A 20,158-nucleotide genomic window follows, 5' to 3' on the forward strand; every position below is an offset into this window, starting at 1 on the left:
CTATTTCTTTTATTAGGTATTCTTGGTGAGGATCCCAAACACTGTTTGCATATTCCAATAATGGACGAACCATACTCAAGTAACTTTTTTCTTTTAATTCTTTGTTGCATCCTTTAAGTAGCCTCATTATGACATGTAACGATCTGTATGCTTTCCCAACAATGTCATCCACATGACCCTTCCAGTGCAAATTACTTTCAAATCTCACACCTAAGTATTTGCACTTGCCACCTTTTGGGATAACTACCTCATCCAAAGTATATTCAAATTCAGTTTTAAAGCTCCTGTTTGTAAAAGTTGTAACAGTTGATTTGCCTCCATTAACCTTCATATTATTTTCTTCAACCCATTGTTGGATACTTTCAAGGTCCCTTTGTAATTCTGAACAATCTTCAATGTTGTTTATTTCCCTATAAACAATTATGTCATCTGCATACAATCTTAATTTTGATGTTATATTGTTCCCTAAATCATTTGCATATATTAAGAAAAGTAATGGACCGATTATACTACCCTGTGCAATTCCCTTCCAAACTTTCTCTTCCTGAGATACATTATTTCCTACTTTGACTTTCTGAACCCTTGAATTTAGAAATGTTTTTATCCAACGTGTAACCCTTATGTCCAATCCTATTCCCTCCAATTTCTTTAATAACATGTTGTAGAAGACAGGTGGTCTAATGTTCTAAGGGGAAGGAGATTGCAGGTCAAGGGCTCTATTCAGGATCAGAATTCAGGACAGGTGTCTGTGCGAAATCGGTACGAGTCACTCCAGGTAGAACAACAGAGGGAAGATGAGGGACAGGGAACTGTTGCTGAGATGCGTGGAAGTAGGAGGAAGGGAAAAGGTAGGAAAGGGAAATGTAGAGTAGAGGATAGGAAAAGACAGGTGGAACAGGGTCATGGGAAGGAGAAAAGGGAGGAGGAAGTAGCTTCTGCAGCTATCAGGAAAGATAGGGCTGACCAGGAGGGGAGGGGATCAAATGAGGTGGGTAGGGTTGAGGCTCTGGTCATGGGGGATTCCATCGTTAGACACGTGGGGAAAGTGTGTGGAGGAAAGGAAACCAGGGTAGAATGTTATCCAGGAATTAGGTTGAGGCAGATGTTGAGGAAAGTAGAAGAGAGGGAGGAGGGGAAGGAGAAGGTGGTAGTGTTTCACGTTGGTACCAACAACGTAAGGCAAGCTGATATAAGTACCAAAATAGTTGGAGATGTGTGGGATCTGGTAAATGCAGCACGGGTGAAGTTTAAGAAAGCGGAGATTGTTATTAGTGGAATACTGTGTAGGAGGGATACTGACTGGAGGGTGATTGGGGATTTAAATGAGACTATGGAGTGGGTATGTGGGAAATTGGGAGTGAAATTTCTAGATCCTAATGGGTGGGTAGGAGAAAGGGATCTGCGCTCGGATGGCCTTCATTTAAACCGCAGTGGTACGTATAAGTTAGGAAATTTGTTTGGAAGGGTAATAGGGAGGTACATTCAGGGAAACGGGATGGCCTAGGGAGCGGTGATAAGGGAACAGGGAACTGGAAATCAAGTAGGGATGACATAAAATTGTTAGTGTTGTGATTTTCCTAACTGACTGACTACCTTTACAAACATATAAAACTGCATTAAATTGAAAAATCGGAATATCTGCATTTAACATGAAAATTATGAAAATTAACATTCATTAAATAAAATACACACTCGTCGGACCTTGTACTCACACTTACTTGTTACCTGCTTACTTACACATACGTTATTTGAAGGGCGCCAGCTGTCACTCAGTACAGCAATAATAGAATGAGACTCTTGACTATCTCTAGGGTGTGGGGTAATAAGCTTACTTTTGACAACATACCATATAAGTTCTGGGAAAAGGAGATTGGCGTTCGGTTTCCCCATTAATTTTGAGGTTAAGATATTTTACTGTCAATGAAATGAAACTCTGAATTCGTTTGATAGAACAATATATATTCTTTAAATAATATATAAAAAAATAGTGAGTCTTGTTGCGATAAAACAGATGAGAATATGAAATTATGACATTGCAACAGAAAGAAACTAGGCATGAATTTGAATTCTTCTTGACCGGACATTTAACAATTTATACGAAATATTTCCCTCACTGATTCACTTGACTGTACCTTTAACACTTTTAGTGTAATTACGACATAATCCATTGCTCTGGTGTTTACTGTAGATGTGTCACGCCTAACGTGGTGATACATCCTTGAGACTGCTTCTTCTCCATATCATCTGACTTCTTTGTAAGTCAATATGGTATGACCTCTTGGCAGGTCCAGGGTTGCCCTCTCTGACTCCTTGGTAAGCCTTGCGTCCGCGTCTTCCACTAAGTGACGGACCAACCATTTGGTCTCACTCTCTCAATGACCAATAATGGCTCACTGAGTCTTCACCATCTCTCGTTCACACTGGTTGACTGACCAACTAAGGCCTCTTGATCTAGTAGACTACTTCACTGTACTGCATCCGTATAAGTAATGACTGACGCTACAATATGCACCCACCTTTTATAGACGTTGGTTGACACAGCTACGTAATCTCCAGAAATAACCATGACATACTCCCACAACGCGGCAAATATTACATACAGTGGTGAAATAGCCCGGAGGCGGCTAACTCTCTGAGCGCATATTCTAAATAAATACGATGACATAGCCATGGAGTGGCGATAACTTGGCAGAATCGCCAGTGGTCTAGCAATATAACAACGTCACTTCCAATCTCTGATATATACAACAATTCTCACTGTACAGGTATTGAGTGTTATACTACACATACGTATATATGCATACATCTAAGTACAATCTTGCAAGCAACAGGCAATTGCAAAATCAAATTGAATAAAATGGATAATTACAATAATAGTAACAATATCACAGATAACATAATAATAATACTGACATAATAATAATAATAATAATAATAATAATAATAATAATAAAATACAGATAAAATAATAAAAATACAGATATCATCTTGTAACGGGATTTGAACCGTTACAGTGTTGAACTGTAGAAGTATTGTAAAGAAAGGAATAGAATTAAGTAATTTAATAGATATATATTTACCAGATATTGTAATAGGAGTTGAGCCCTGAAGATGGTTTTCCGTGGTTTCCCATTTTCACACCAGGCAAATGCTGGGGCTGTACCTTAATGAAGGCCACGGCCGCTTCCTTCCAACTCCTAGGCCTTTCCGATCCCATCGTCGCCATAAGACCTATCTGTGTCGGTGCGACGTAAAGCCCCTAGCAAAAAAAATAGGAGTTGAATCATGGCTGAGAAATGATATAATGGATGCAGAAATTTTCTCACGGCACTGGAGTGTGTATCGTAGAGATAGGATAGGAAAGGTGGGAGGAGGAGTTTTCATTCTGGTGAAAGAAGAATTTGTAAGCTACGAAAAAGTTAAAGATGAGACACGTGAAATTCTAGGTGTAAGGCTCATTTCTAAAGATAATAGGCAACTTGATATATTTGGAGTGTACAGATCGGGAAAGGGTAGCACTGATGCGGATTCGGAATTATTTGATAGGATAGTCAGCTATGTGGGAAACGACATGGAAAGAAATGTGATTGTAGCAGGAGATCTGAATTCGCCAGATGTCAATTGGGAAGGAAATGCGAACGACAGGAAGCATGACCAACAAATGGCAAATAAGTTAATATGGGAAGGACAGCTGATTCAGAAAGTGATGGAATCAACCAGAGGGAAAAATATTTTGGATGTGGTGCTGATAAAACCAGATGAGCTCTATAGGGAAACTGAAGTAATAGATGGTATTAGTGATCATGAAGCTGTTTTTGTCATAGTTCAAAATAAATGTGATAGAAAGGAAGGCCTTAAAAGTAGGACTGTTAGGCAGTACCATATGGCTGATAAAGCAGGTATGAGGCAGTTTCTAAAAAGTAACTATGATCGGTGGAAAACGGTAAATAAAAATGTAAACAGACTCTGGGATGGGTTTAAAGAAATTGTTGAGGAATGCGAAAACAGGTTTGTACCTTTAAGGGTGGTAAGGAATGGTAAAGACCCACCTTATTATAATAGAGAAATAAAGAGACTAAGAAGGAGGTGCAGACTGGAAAGAAATAGAGTTAGAAATGGCTGTGGAGGTAAGGAGAAATTGAAGGAACTTACTAGAAAATTGAATCTAGCAAAGAAGGCAGCTAAGGATAACATGATGGCAAGCATAATTGGCAGTCATACAAATTTTAGTGAAAAATGGAAGGGTATGTATAGGTATTTTAAGGCAGAAACAGGTTCCAAGAAGGACATTCCAGGAATAATTAATGAACAAGGGGAGTGTGTATGTGAGGATCTTCAAAAGGCAGAAGTATTCAGTCAGCAGTATGTAAAGATTGTTGGTTACAAGGATAATGTCGAGATAGAGGAAGAGACTAAGGCCAAAGAAGTAATAAAATTTACGTATGATAACAATGACAATTACAATAAGATACAAAAGTTGAAAACTAGAAAAGCGGCTGGAATCGATCAGATTTCTGGGGATATACTAAAGATAATGGGTTGGGATATAGTACCATATCTGAAGTACTTATTTGATTATTGTTTGGCCGAAGGAGCTATACCAGATGAATGGAGAGTTGCTATAGTAGCCCCTGTGTATAAAGGAAAGGGTGATAGACATAAAGCTGAAAATTACAGGCCAGTAAGTTTGACATGCATTGTATGTAAGCTTTGGGAAGGCATTCTTTCTGATTATATTAGACATGTTTGTGAAATTAATAACTGGTTCGATAGAAGGCAATTCGGTTTTAGGAAAGGTTATTCCACTGAAGCTCAACTTGTAGGATTCCAGCAAGATATAGCAGATATCTTGGATTCTGGAGGTCAAATGGACTGTATCGCGATTGACGTGTCTAAAGCATTTGATAGGGTGGATCATGGGAGACTACTGGCAAAAATGAGTGCAATTGGACTAGACAAAATAGTGACTGAATGGGTTGCTATATTTCTAGAAAATAGATCTCAGAGAGTTAGAGTAGGTGAAGCTTTGTCTGACCCTGTAATAGTTGAGAGGGGAGTTCCTCAGGGCAGTGTTATCGGACCTTTATGTTTTCTTATATATATAAATGATATGAGTAAAGGAGTGGAATCGGAGGTAAGGCTTTTTGCGGATGATGTTATTCTCTATAGAGCGATAAATAAGTTACAAGATTGTGAGCAACTGCAGCGTGACCTCGAAAATATTGTGAGATGGACAGCAGGCAATGGTATGTTGATAAACGGGGCTAAAAGTCAGGTTGTGAGTTTTACAAATAGGAAAAATCCTCTCAGTTTTAATTACTGCGTTGATGGGGTGAAAGTTCCTTTTGGGGATCATTGTAAGTATCTAGGTGTTAATATAAGGAAAGATCTTCACTGGGGTAATCACATAAATGGGATTGTAAATAAAGGGTTCCGATCTGTGCACATGGTTATGAGGGTGTTAGGGGTTGTAGTAAGGATGTAAAGGAGAGTGCATATAAGTCTCTGGTAAGACCCCAACTAGAGTATGGTTCCAGTGTATGGGACCCTCACCAGGATTACCTGATTCAAGAACTGGAAAAAATCCAAAGAAAAGCAGCTCGATTTGTTCTGGGTGATTTCCGACAAAAGAGTAGCGTTACAAAAATGTTGCAATGTTTGGGTTGGGAAGAACTGAGAGAAAGAAGAAGAGCTGCTCGACTAAGTGGTATGTTCCGAGCTGTCAGCGGAGAGATGGCGTGGAATGACATTAGTAGACGAATAGGTTTGAATGGCGTTTATAAAAATAGGAAAGATCACAATATGAAGATAAAGTTGGAATTCAAGAGGACAAACTGGGGCAAATATTCATTTATAGGAAGGGGAGTTAGGGATTGGAATAACTTACCAAGGGAGATGTTCAATAAATTTCCAATTTCTTTGAAATCATTTAGGAAAAGGCTAGGAAAGCAACAGATAGGGAATCTGCCACCTGGGCGACTGCCCTAAATGCAGATCAGTATTGATTGATTGGTTGGTTGGTTGGTTGGTTGGTTGGTTGGTTGGTTGGTTGGTTGGTTGGTTGGTTGGTTGGTTGGTTGGTTGGTTGATTGATTGATTGATTGATTGATTGATTGATTGATTGATTGATTGATTGATTGATTGATTGATTGATTGATTGATTGATTGATTTTCCACTCTATCAAAGGCTTTGGAAAGATCTATGGCTATGCAATCTAACTGACCTCCTGAATCCAACTGATCTGATATGTCCTGCTGAAATCCCACCAGTTGTGCCTCACAAGAAAATTTCTTTCTAAATCCATACTGGCTCCTCATGAACCAATTTTTATCATCACATATCCCTCTGATGTACTTCGATATTAAACTCTCCAGTGTTTTACAAACTATACTGGTCAAGCTGATTGGTCTGTAGTTCTCTGGTTTCCTTTTATCACCCTTTCCTTTATAAATTGGTATTATTATAGATTCCTTCCATTCCTTTGGTATTACACTATTATTTATGACATAGTCAAAGAGAAATTTTAAATAAGGCACTATGTACCACCCCATTGTCTTTAATACCTCCCCAGTAATTTGATCACTTCCTGCTGCTTTTCCTTGCTGAAGCAGTTGGATTTCTCTGAAAATATCTTCGTTTGTGAATGAGAAGCTTCTTGTTTCCCTCTGTCTCTCTCCCTCTCTACCTTCTGTTTCGGTTTCTAACTCTTGACAATCATCTACTGAATCTCTAAATTCCCTACTAAATAGGTTTGCTTTCTCAGTATCTGTTAAATAGTGTTCACCCCCTTCTCCCACCATTGTAGGAATTTGGATTCCTTTTCCTTTTTGATTCCTGTTATATGAATACAGCTTTTTCCATTTCCCTTTGTGGTCATTACCCTCTTGAAGTATGCCATTCATATAATTCTCTTTTGCTTCCTTTTTCACTCTATTCAGTTCCCTCATTAGCTGTTTTCCAGTTTCTCTACTCTCCCTACCCTCTTTGATTTTCCTGTTTACTATTCTACATTTTCTTTTTAATTTTCTTATTTCCCTTGTATAATAAACAGGGTCTGAGGTCATTTTACCCTTCTTAACAGGCACAAATCTTTTCTCTCCTTCCCAAATGATTCCTTTAAATTTAGCCCAAAGTGTATCCACGTTACTCCCTTCACTTATCCAATAACTGAATTGTGATTTAAGGTAAGTCCCAAATTCATCAACTTTAGTTTTTCTGTACAATTTCTTGTCTTGTGTAACCCTCTTATTAAGCCTTTTTGGTACGAGTCCTACATCCATTATTACAGCCTTATGGTCTCCTATTCCTTCAATTACCTCAGTTTTATCAACAATTTCCCATGGTTTAACCAAGAATACATCTAGTAAGTTATTGAGACGAGTTGGTTCTTGCACTACTTGTGTAAATCCTCCCTCCCAAATTAACTTATTTGCCAGTTTCTGTTCATGGTCTTTACTTGCAGCTCCATTCCATTCAACTTCAGGCAAATTTAGATCTCCCCCAATTATTAACATATCATTATTATTGTTTTTATGAGTATAATCTATTATTTTCTCAAAGATTTCCATGTCTCTTTCCTCTCTTCCAGGCCTGTATGTTCCTATAATTCCCACCTCCTTCATACTATCACAAACTAATTTTATCCCTAATATTTCATCCCTTTCATCGGTAAACCATTCATGTGAATGCACTTAGTTAATCACACTCTTTATAAAAGCACAGTTTTTCAAAAATTTCTATGTGACAGCAATTAATGTACAGTCTCTGCAATACGAAATTCACAAGTCAAAAAGAATGTTAATCAGCTAAACTGATTATATCACTTGCATTGCTATTGAACAAGTTAAAGTCCTACGAGTATACGTTCGACACGAACCGTATCGCGTACCTTCTGCCATTGGCCCTCAGCCGGACAGAATGACAGTCTATAATCCCACAGCTGGCCCACACGACGTGGCAGCTGGGACACGACGAAACACACTCTGCCTTCTACGGGGCTGGCGAGCTCCTTTTATCCCCAGGTCAGCTGGCCAGACTGAAAATATGAGATTTTTATTTAGCCTTCCATAACTCGACCACCCTTCCGCCGATTTGCTTGAAATTTTGTATAGTGGTATTTGTTATTTAGGCCTACAAGATGACGTTCTTCAAATTACAATCGGACATACTGTTCTGGATATAATGACATCAAAGGAATGGAACATTCGATCGTGATGTCACTCGGCCTTGGCTGGTACCCTGCAACAAGCGATCACCTGCCTACACTGTCACACATGATGCCTGCGTGCTCGGCGCTCGTTTCAAATCTTCACAGATGGGTGTTAGTGCGTTTTCCACAAGAAATACATGGACAGCGAATGTTGACAGGGCATTCCCGTTTCAGTATGTGCTTTCATATTTCTCCTTGTATCCTCGTCCTATAGCTCCCTCTTCTCACATTGAGCAGCCATTGTGTTCATATTATGTGTTCCTTCTCTCTACGTACGACTTGATTTGACACTTGTTTGTTCCTTTCCAATACTTACAGTATATCTCCAGATATTTGAGCTTAAATGTTTGTGGACAGTAATTTCCTCACATTTAGCCATATAGTACATCTTTTTAAATTGTGTGGATTTCTTTAAACCGCATTTCCCTAGGTAGAATTTGTTGTGAATGTCTGTAAAGTAAAATAGTAACTCTGCCCATGATATACACATTGCCCCTCACAACTTTGAGTGCTCTGTTGAACACTTCTAGACATTATCATTTCACCATGCTGATCTCAGTGATGCAGTTGGTTAGTCATTATCCTTCAGTTTCCAATATAGGGGGTTCAATCTTTTCTGAGGTCTGTGGCATTTAAGTGTGTTTAAATGTGATAAATCCATATTAATGGCTTTCAGCATGTTAACTCTTGTGAAATAAAATTCTGTCACAGCATCTCATGAAATCTATAACAATTGAAAGAATAACCTAGTTATTTCCCATTTTATCACACACAAAGTGTATGCAGTTTTGGAGCCGTCCTTAACCCATTCAGGTCATAATAAATGGCCACGTTTTTGACTGTGGAATCAGATTTAATTTTCCCGTAAGTAGTTTGAGCGTACCTGTCACAAAAACATACATAAAATACTAACAAATGAAGATAATTCACACAAATTTTGCATTCATATCACTGAAAGTTATGACTTAGCTATACTTCATTCCTTGAATGACTCCTGACTGGAACAAATGATTCATTTGATATAATTTCAAAAGGAGTGGATCCGGGTAAAAATATTGTGAGTCCAGACAGTGGGCGGAATCTAAATTTTCTTAAGTATTTCTGGAACACCGCTGTACCCACAAAATGGATATATATCAGGATTATTGTTTTTATTCTCCTATTTCCAACTACTACGGTTCTTTTGTGTCACCAGGCGTGCATGTACAGAAGGACCTGATGCAGCACTTTCACTCACTTTCTTCAATGCTCTTTGCACTTGGGTAACTTTCACTGTTAAAAAGTAGACATGTACCCCCCAGTTATGTTAAATAATATTGTTGTGCCCTATTGTACATCAGTAAGAAACATAGGTGTTATAATGACCGAGATGCTAAATTGGACCAAACAAGTGACAAATACATGCCGTGAAGTTCAGAAATCCCCTTTTCCTCTCAAATGTCCTCTACTCTATTTCTAAAACTTAAAATACAGCTGGTAAAATCCCTAATCTTACTTGTTCTGGACTACTGCGACACAGTACTTACAGACATATCTCAAGATAGTAATAAGATGCTCTAACAGAATTTCAACACCTGTATTCAATTTATGTTTAAGCTGCAATATGATTCTCACATTTCACCTTATTACAGGGAGTTGTCACGGCTTTGTGTGCACGAGCGTCACAATCTCCACACATTATCCCTTTTGCATGGAGTTCTAAATTCAGGTGTATCAAATTACCTTTCATCAAACTTTAATTACCTCTCCTCCTATCATAACCATGATACATGATCTGGCTCCTCTTCAACTATATCTCTCAGTCACTCCAGAGCTTACAACTGCTCCTCTGTAGTACTGCCACTAGGCTGTAGAATACCCTCCCTGCTAACATTAGAGATTTGCATTCTTGTAGGAGATTTAAGATGGATTGCCAAAATCACTTACTGAATACTTCTAGCTGACTTGTATGATGAGTGAAGTGTGAATGAGTGCATGAATGAGCATATTTTCATAAAAATTAGAACTGTATTTGCTAGTTATAGGTTTTTGCTGTATTTCCTTTTTTCAGTATTACTATTGTTAGTTTTATAATTATTATCATCATATTAATTTATATTGTTATGTTGTGCATTCTATAATTATTTCTGTTGTTACTATGTCCATATTATATCTACTATGATATGATTTATTAAAATGATTTGTTGTATTTTTTAAATTATATTTCTGTTAAATAATTTCCGAAATCTTGTGATTAAGTGTAAGAGAGGGCCTTGAGCCATAACTTCGCCATGAATAAAGACAAAGGACTGATCGACGCTATCATTAATCTTGAACTCGGATTAATTTTCCAAAACATCATTAATGATACAGTCGTCATCTAAATAACTTTCTGCAAGCGCTTTCAAACTCTCATAATTTTTACAGCTATGTCAGTTGTACTTATCGTTCTCAGTGTGATTTTATTATGATGTAAATAAATAACACACGAGATATGTTCACTTCCTTGCATAAAACCACTTTATTGCCACTACGTCCGACTCATTGGCTGAACGGTCAGCGTACTGGCCTTCGGTTCAGAGGGTCCCGGGTTCGATTTCCGGCCGGGTCGGGGATTTTAACCTTAATTGGTCAATTCCAATGGCACGGGAGCTGGGTGTATGTGTTGTCTTCATCATCATTTCATCCTCATCACGACGCGCAGGTCGCCTACGCGCGTCAAGTAGAAAGACCTGCACCTGGCGAGCCGAACCCGTCCTGGGATATCCCGGCACTAAAAGCCATACGACATTTCATTGCCACTACATTTATTCCTTAACAACACACAGTTATACACAAGTATACACAATACTTTACTATTAAGGGAAACACACTGAAGCAATTTACTATTGATTCTCTCCAGTACAGATATCAACAAGTCCACACACTGATTATTCACTTTACCATCACAAGGCAAGACTGACTACCCTCTCACTCAAGTCGATTCTTTATCCATACTCTGCACTCTCACTCTCCACTCTCTGGCCTCTCAGCCTGTCAGTTCTATCAATCAATCAATCAATCAATCAATCAATCAATCAATCAATCAATCAATCAATCAATCAATCAATCAGTCAATACTGATCTGCATTTACGGCAGTCGCCTAGGTGGCAGATTCCCTCTCTGTTGTTTTCCGAGCCTTTTCTTGAATGATTGCAAAGAAATTGGACATTTATTGAACATCTCCCTTGGTAAGTTATTCCAATCCCTAACTCCCCTTCCTATAAACGAATATTTGCCCCAATTTATCCTCTATACTGTTTGACAAACAGTCCAGAAATATTGACTTCTGGATATGTTCTTGCAACACTCTAAATGGAACACATCCGAACATATAAGGAACACTTATTAGAGTAGATCAAACTCGGATGTTTGATTACACATACACAAACCACAGTGACAAAATCAAAAAAATTCCTAATGTTTCTACATGTATCTGGATAATAAATCATTACTGTAAGTTTCCAGAAACCTCCATGATAGTGGATTATACCCAGTATATGAATATTACAGAGTTTTATAGAGATTGTGAGGTTAGACGTATTCACAATACATATTTAAGGTTATATAAATTTACAACACATTTAGCATTTGATAAAAGATAACTAATAGTACATTATGCAACAAGCCTCTAATGGCAACATTTAAGACACAAGTAGTTTTGTAATTTCCATACGAGTGTCCTAATTAGCATTATTGGCGAGTTGCATACAACTGTTTATGCTCGACGATAATTATAACTCTATTTTTTAAATATTCATAAATTTCTGTCGAGATGTCACTTGACGGTTGAGTTTACTAAACAGAGTGCTTGTGCTGGGTTATTGATTTTCCATGAGTGGATCAGAAACCTTGACAGTGACATATGTTTTTGCAACCCCATTAAGAAGAACACAGGCATAACAATGCAAATACATAAATAGCAAAATGAAAATAAAACACATTTACTTACCATGAGGGCAGTAGCACAAAATTCAACGCGTGAAGGGCCAAAATATGTAGGATAAAGGACTGGATCTTAAAATTAGCGCTTGAAAGTTTGCCAGGTCAATATTACTAGCTACTAAATAAGAAGCAAGATTAAAATTAAATTAAAGAATTTTACTTAATAAATTAAATATTAAATTTTATAATATATATGTACAGTTAAATATATATGTATTTTTTAAAACCAAAACGCAAAGAAAATTAAATCGTGAAACAATACTTCATAATGAATTTCAAGTTGGCATAAATGAAGCTGACATGAACATACACTTCTTTATATAATTAAATATTTGGAAGGCTTAAAACTCATCTCATTAAATTGCAAATAATGTTTACTTAAGGTATTGAAAGACTAAAATATTAAAAGGAAAAATTGGTTGCTACCAAATACTAATAAATATTTGAACTATAAACACTAGATAATTAGTATACAGTAAATTCATAAATAAATTAAATAGATGATCGTCAGTATACGGGCCTGCAACTACTAACACTGTTTAAAATTGAAATTTGCTACACTTCCTTTGCAAATAATTACAAGCCACACACAAGGACACACGTACTAAAAAGATTGTGGCTCCAACCACGAATAAATATTACACAAATAAACGAAACAAGATTAAATGACAATAAAATTATAGCAGAAAGCTATCCCAACTAAGTCAAGAATTACAAGGGAAAAATATAAACATTCCACACTTAATAACAGAACATGGAAGCACGCAACAGAAGCTAGTCGTTACCTACGCCAAGCCATAATCCCATAAAAGTTATCAAAGCCACCAAAATTAAAACGTGTCCATCAGATAAGATGAGATGAGATGACACATTATGTAATAATAAACAAAGGCAAGAACCCCAAACAATGGGCAGTATGTGACAAGAAAACATAAAGAGAATGGCATATATTCAATTAAATGTCGACTAGCAAATTTCAATTTTTCACAGACTCAATGTTATTAAAAATCATAATAATAATTTTTTTAAATTACTCCCATGGGTGATAGTATGAAATTACATTTACTTTTTTTTTTTTTTTTTTTTTAACAGTTCGCCAGCCAAGATGCATACATGAGGTGTCATTTAATTAAAGTCCCGAATAATGCAAATAACGATCCCATACAAGGAGTCAGCCACCAAACGCAATAGCAACACGGTTAGAAGGCAAATTCAAACAACGAAGAAAAATTAGGGAGGAAAATACACATCAAAATTAAATAATAATAATAATAATAATAATAATAATAATAATGAAGAATGAGTTGACAATCAAGCACAAACAACAAAACAATAAGTTTAAAAAACTCACACAAAATACAACCTCATAGACGCATAACTAGCAATTCCAAATTCCCACATAATTTAGTTACATTTACATTTATGAATTTAATCCATAACTGATACAAGAACATTTTGTTTATCAACGTTTACTCTTTTTAATTAATCAACCGACATTGCCAAAAGTTGCATTATAATGTAGGTCAAATCCACGATAAGATCACTTACTTTTAATCCATGGCCATACGAGATCACCAGAAATAGTTATAATTTCCAGTACTTACTTGTGTGGGGTATCCAATATTAGAACTTACATTACATTTATAACTTGCCATGCCAGTAAACGGTTAACACTCACATGAAGTTTTCTTCCTACACTAATAAGTTTAATAAAAGTTGGAGCCACAAAAATATTATTAAGGCACAGCCTTAATACCCTCTCAGATTAACCAGGAGTGTCCCGCTGCATTTTCTACACACTGTGAGAATACAAAGATGTCTTCTTACGGACACAGGCGATCGCAGCCATGTTTGGACAATGCCTCTCAAGTTACTGGCTCCTCGCTCACAGAGAAGGTGGAAGTCAGACGGCTCCCAGCATTCAGAGTCCTCACTCCGCAACAGCGCCACTATCGATCGACAATCGGGCAAATCAGAAGGATCCAGCAAAGACGTAATAATTGGAGGTACAGTTTTTAAATTAAATATGCATGGTAGATTTCACAATTGGACGACAGTTCCAAACATTTTCCACACACTCCGAGAATTCCAAGATGTCTTCTTACGGACACGGGCAATCGCAGCCATGTTTGGACATTGGCACTCAAGTTACTGGCTCCTCGCTCACAGAGAAGGCAGAAGTCAGACGGTTCCCAGCATTCAGAGTCCCCACTGCGCAACAGCGCCACTATCGATCGACAATCGAGTGAATCAGAAGGATCCAGCAAAGACGTAATAATTGGAGATACAGTTTTTAAATTAAATATGCATGGTAGATTTCACAATTGGACGACAATTCCAAACAATGGGCGATAATGTTAGATAACATTTCAATACACAAGTAAACATGCCAAATAAATATTTGTTGATATATTTTCACGTTACAGTTTTCAAAGCTTTGATAGAAGGTTATTATAACCTAGCTTTATTCCAAATATAAATTGTTTATTGTACAGTTAATGAAGTGAATTTGTGGCAATGTGCTGTGTAGTTGTGAAATATTGGAAGTAGAAGGTGCATTGATGTTAATATGCGTGTCCGACATATTTGATTTGGAAACAAGAGTGAAGCTAGTGCGTTGAGCGCAGGTGCGATGCTATCCTTACCTAATTGGTCAAACAGTTGTATCATAATGAAAATCTGAACTCTGATTGATGGAGAACCTGTATCATAATGAAAATCTGAACTCTGATTGGTGGAGAACCTCTATCATAATGAAATTTGAACTATAATGAGCCTCATTAAGGTTCAGTTTTCTGGTATATAATATTTATATTTTGGCATCTTTGAGCATAAAATATATTAAACATAATAATTGAAGGTTTTACAAACATTAAGTTATGAGTAGGATGGTGTACATACAACACACTGCATAATGAATACTGAATACCGATGAAAATAAACTGTTGTTCAACAATCCCAGTGACACACAGAAATACAGACAGCATTGTTTACCTACAGTATATACCTCTAGTTCCTTACAGTGTGTATTTTGAGGACTTACATTGCAAACAAAATCAAATATATGAAGATAAGTGAGACACAGTATTGTTGCGAGCTGAGCTTGACATTTGATTCATGCACCAAAACACCGCGCGTGACCACAGCTCATCAAATTATGCGAATGGGATAAGGATGCTACTTGCGAATGATATGGCCTTGTGATCTTAGTTTGCCAATAGGAGTTTAATAAGGAAGCTCTTTCCAGTTTAAATGGATACACCTAGGAAAAACATAATAATTGAAGCTTTTACAAACATTAGGTTATGAGTAGGATGGTGTACATACAACACACTGCATAATGAATACTGAATACTGAAGAAAATAAACTGTTGTTCAACAATCCCAGTGTCACACAGAAATACGGATAGCATTGTTTACCAACAGTACATACCTCTAGTTCCTTACAGTGTGTATTTTGAGGACTTACATTGCAAACGAAATCAAATATACGAAGATAAGTGAGACACAGCATTGTTGCGAGCTGAGCTTGACATTTGATTCATGCGCTAAAACACCGTGCGCGACCACAGCTCATCAAATTATGCGAATGGGTTAAGGATGCTACTTGAGGATGATACGGCCTTGTGATCGTAGTTTGCCAACAGGGGTTTAATAAGGAAGCTCTCTCCAGTTTAAATGGATACACGTATGAAAAACACTCCATTCTAATCTGTTTTCAACCCGTGTGTACAGTGTTGTACTCTGGGAGTTGATTTGAATTTGAGAGAGATTAATGTGTCAACAGAATAACAGTGGGAGAACTCTTGCTTGGTGTCTGAAAGCATATTATCCATCCATTCCCTAGTAATGACCATTCATGAGCTGATTTGTTTTTAATTATGTCTGAGCCACCTTAAAACATAACTTAAATCTTGCTAAGGAAGAGATGCCATCGCAATCGAAATAGGTTAAAAAAAGAAGAGAAGAAAAGGAAAGAGAGTAAAACACTTAAATAGGTGTTTCTTTTTAAAAAGTGGGTTCGAACCTCACTGTCGGCAGTCTTGAAGGTGATTTTCCATGGTTTCCCATTTTCATACCAGGCAAATGCTGGGGCTGTACCTTAATTAAGACCACAGTTGCTTCCTTCCCACTCCTAGCCCTTTCCTCTCTCATCATCACCATAAGACCTATCTGTGTTGGTGCAACATAAAGCAAAATTGCAAAAATAAGTAAATAAAAAATCCCTAACAATTGATCATGTGTCAAGTTTACGATGTGGAGGTCAATTTTGTTTATTCTTATCACTACTGTTCAGTTTCCAAAATACTGATAGAAGTAATTTATAATGTGAAATCTTCTAAGGTTGAGGTTAAAGGAAGAATCCCACCTTCCAATACTTTTTGTTGTTTAATACCTAGCTCATGTGATTACAAACATACTCTAACTTAAAGTTTAGTTGATTGACTAAAAGATTAGTACATGTTTTGTTCCTCTGGTTTGGAACATCCTCAGCTAAAATTATATAGTAAGATAGGAAAATTGGCACATGTAAATAAATAAACACATGATGATGATGATGAGGTTAGGAAATGTTCCTTCATATTAAGTTAAAAAACACTCAATAAGTCGATATTCAAATTCGTAATAGAATCAGTGTACATGAGTGATCGTAGAGGTGATCTTCTTTTCTTCAAAATACTGGAAATTTTGCTATTGTTGTTCCATATAAACTCTAAATAACATAAGGTTGACAATGGACTTAAAATTTAAAATACAATGGCCAGGGAAACTCCTTGAGAAAAACCGAAATTGAAGTTAATTCTTGAATACAATGTTGGTAAGGCATTATAGAAAGTAAAGAAATGTTTTTAAAAAAAGAGCAAAACCTTGTAGATGTGCAGTGGTACGGTATCGAAAAACATTCAAAGAGCTTACTTTCCGGCTGGCCCTGCTATGCTGCTTCCCTTATGCCGTCAGCTGACTGATATTCATAAGTTGTATGAAATCTTCTGTGAGAACCATGTTATCCTTGTGTGAAAATTGATCCTGAACTGTCATGATTGGTGATAATAAATACATTTAGATTGATATGTGTATATATGAACTAGTGGTTTTTTATCGATGTGTAAGAGTTAATATTATGACAGAAGTCGTATTTAATTTTAGGTTTTGGCGCCCCTGTTCCTCGTACAACCCTGGGCCGTATTTCGGCTGTAATCTTCGCAGCTATTGGAATTCCGCTACATCTACTACTAGTCCTCAACATTGGGATGTTGGTGGCTGTCAAGCTACAGTGTCTTGCCACTAACTTACAGCTAGGAAGCTCATTCTGTAGTGCATTTGGCCAGTGTTGCTGTCATTATAATGGTATGCTATGAAGATGGATTTATATCTGCAGTATTCAATATGTGAAGCACATATTCAAAGCAAATTTACTTCAAGTTAATATAAACACAACCTTCTAAATATAAAGGAAGTTTGTTATTCAGTTAACATTTAAAACTAGACATAATAACTCTTAGCAGGTAAGTAATAGGATTAAACCTGTGGTTCTCAGCTGGGATGCCATGAAGACTTACTAGGGAGTGCTGCCACCATGAACAATTTTTTCATCTAGGGAGAAGTTCTGTGTATAATAAAGGGAAAGCGTACCAAGAAAAAATCAATTTTCTGCCAAATGACACATTTTTTAATCTTGATGCTCCTCTCTTGAAACTAATAGCACAACCAGTAGGAATTTAGCAAGCCTAGTTACTAACACGATCTAACAGTAATTTCATGGGTCTTCAACTGTGTGTAGGTGTGGGTATATGGGTATAATAATAATAATTTTGTGTGGCTATTACTAGCCGAGTGCAGCCTTTGTAAGGCAGACCCTCCAATGAGGGTGGGCGGCATCTGCCATGTGTAGGTAACTGCGTGTTATTGTGGTGGAGGATAGTGTTATGTGTGGTGTGTGAGTTGCAGAGATGTTGGGGACAGCACAAACACCCAGCCCCCCAGCCATTGGAATTAACCAATGAAGGTTAAAATCCCCAACCCGGCCGGGAATTGAACCCGGGACCCTCTGAGCCAAAGGCCAGTACGCTGACCATTCAGCCAACGAGTCGGACGGATATATGGGTATATCAGTGGAAGTGTTGTTAGGCAGTCCAGAGTTAGTTCAGTCTATTGTTTGTAGGGAAAGCAAAACAAGCTCTTAATAGTTATATTTGCCGGGCTGAGTGGCTCAGACGGTTGAGGTGCTGGCCTTCCAACCTCAACGTGGCAGGTTCTATCCTGGCTCAGTCCGGTGGTATTTGAAGGTGCTCAAATATGCCAGCCTCGTGTCGGTAGATTTACTTAACTCCTACGGGACTAAATTCTGGCACCTCGGCGTCTCCGAAAACCATAAAAGAGTAGTTAGTGGGACATAAAGCAAATAGCATAATTATTATTATTATAATAGTTATATTGGAGTATTCATTGTTTGTTTTTAAGATTGATGTTTAGTCAAAATGGAGAGAGAGAAAAATCAGTTTTATTTTTGTTTGCCTGGAATTGCAGGTGACCACATGAATCTAGAATACCTAATTATGTCCAACAGAAGGTTGATACAATTTAAAATGTTTGATATGTCAAATAGGATAATCTTAAAGTTCCAATAACCATTTCTGAGTCCAAACATAGAAATCAGAGAGAGGAGTGTAAGTACAAACGCTGGCAACCAGGAATGAGTTACCTGGAAAATTTATAATGTCCAATAATGAACCATTTATATTGGTATTATAAATTTACTCATTCGGGACAAATGTTTCAGATTCCCTATGGGAATCAACATCTATATCATGTGATAGCCAAGCAGGCATCAATTTTTGGTAAAGAGACAAAGTCTCTCATAGTGCATTGGCACTGCCGGGGGCTCTAAGTAGCCTACGCAGTGGCCTCCACGGTATGCGCTAGCCAGCATCTTGGTAGGTGTGCTAGGTATCAACTGATGAGCCCAACCTAGCACACGAGGGCGAAACGCTGGCAACCAGGAACGAGTTAGCTGGAAAATTTATAATGTCTAATAACGGACCATTTATATTAGTATTATAAATTTACTCATTCGGGATAAATGTTTCAGATTCCCTATGGGAATCAACATCTATATCATTCAAAACTCTGTAAATAACATCTGAAATCTTATTACACCCTTTTATATTCTTCACTGTGTCTACATTGTTTGTTTAATCATTTCTATGTGTTATGATGTTCCTATAAAATCATTATCCTGTAACTCCACAATTCCTGAGAAACAGTACTGTTTCTTTTTAAGTTTGCACATCGGATTTACAAATGTTCATGATGGCATCATAATGAAGTGTACTAGGCATGATAAGAAGTAGTGGTCCCCATGATAAATTTCATTTACACTATTTCACAACTCAAGCTGTTTTTTTGCTTTACGTCTCACCGACACAGATAGGTCTTATGGCGACGATGGGACTGGAAATGGTTAGGAGTGGGAAGGAAGCGGCCATGGCCTTAATTAAGGTACAGCCCCAGCATTTGCCTGATGTGAAAATGGGAAACCACGGAAAACCATTTTCAGGCTGCCGATAGTGGGGTTCGAACCTACTATCTCCCAAATACTGGATACTGGCCGCACTTAAGCGACAGCAGCTATCGAGCTCGGTAACTCAAGCTGTAAGATGTCCTATATATTATACAGGGTGGTCAGAAACAACGTGAACTGTGTATATGAGCATTGGAGTGTTGGTCATGCTAATAAATAATTTGAAAGAAATAATTTGATATCTCGTATCGTTGTCATTTTATCAGTGCTGAAGTTAACCAAGCAGATCACTTTGCAGGTGAATTCATATGAGCTTTGAGTGGCAGTGTTGCTAAATCTGAATGTAACTTAGGAAGAACCATGCCGAGAAATCAACATCAAACATAAACACACCCTTGTTTTCAGCCATTGTCACTGTAGCGTACTTCCTTTGGTGCGTTCCTGTCAACTCAGAGGTCAGTA

The 20,158-nt window shown here is 37.4% G+C and overlaps 1 protein-coding gene across 2 annotated transcripts in view; it reads left to right on the forward strand.

The window, feature by feature from the left end:
* LOC136856734 (uncharacterized) overlaps positions 1–20,158 on the forward strand; it is a 93,248-nt gene that overhangs the window by 69,860 nt on the left and 3,230 nt on the right. For both annotated transcript variants that reach the window (XM_067134812.2, XM_067134813.2), the window contains exon 3: positions 17,323–17,523. In XM_067134812.2, coding sequence (XP_066990913.2) covers positions 17,323–17,523 — 201 coding nt within the window. The remainder of the gene's footprint in view (positions 1–17,322; positions 17,524–20,158) is intronic.

This window comes from Anabrus simplex, chromosome 1 (assembly GCF_040414725.1).
Source record: "Anabrus simplex isolate iqAnaSimp1 chromosome 1, ASM4041472v1, whole genome shotgun sequence".
Taxonomy (NCBI): Eukaryota; Metazoa; Arthropoda; class Insecta; order Orthoptera; family Tettigoniidae; genus Anabrus; species Anabrus simplex.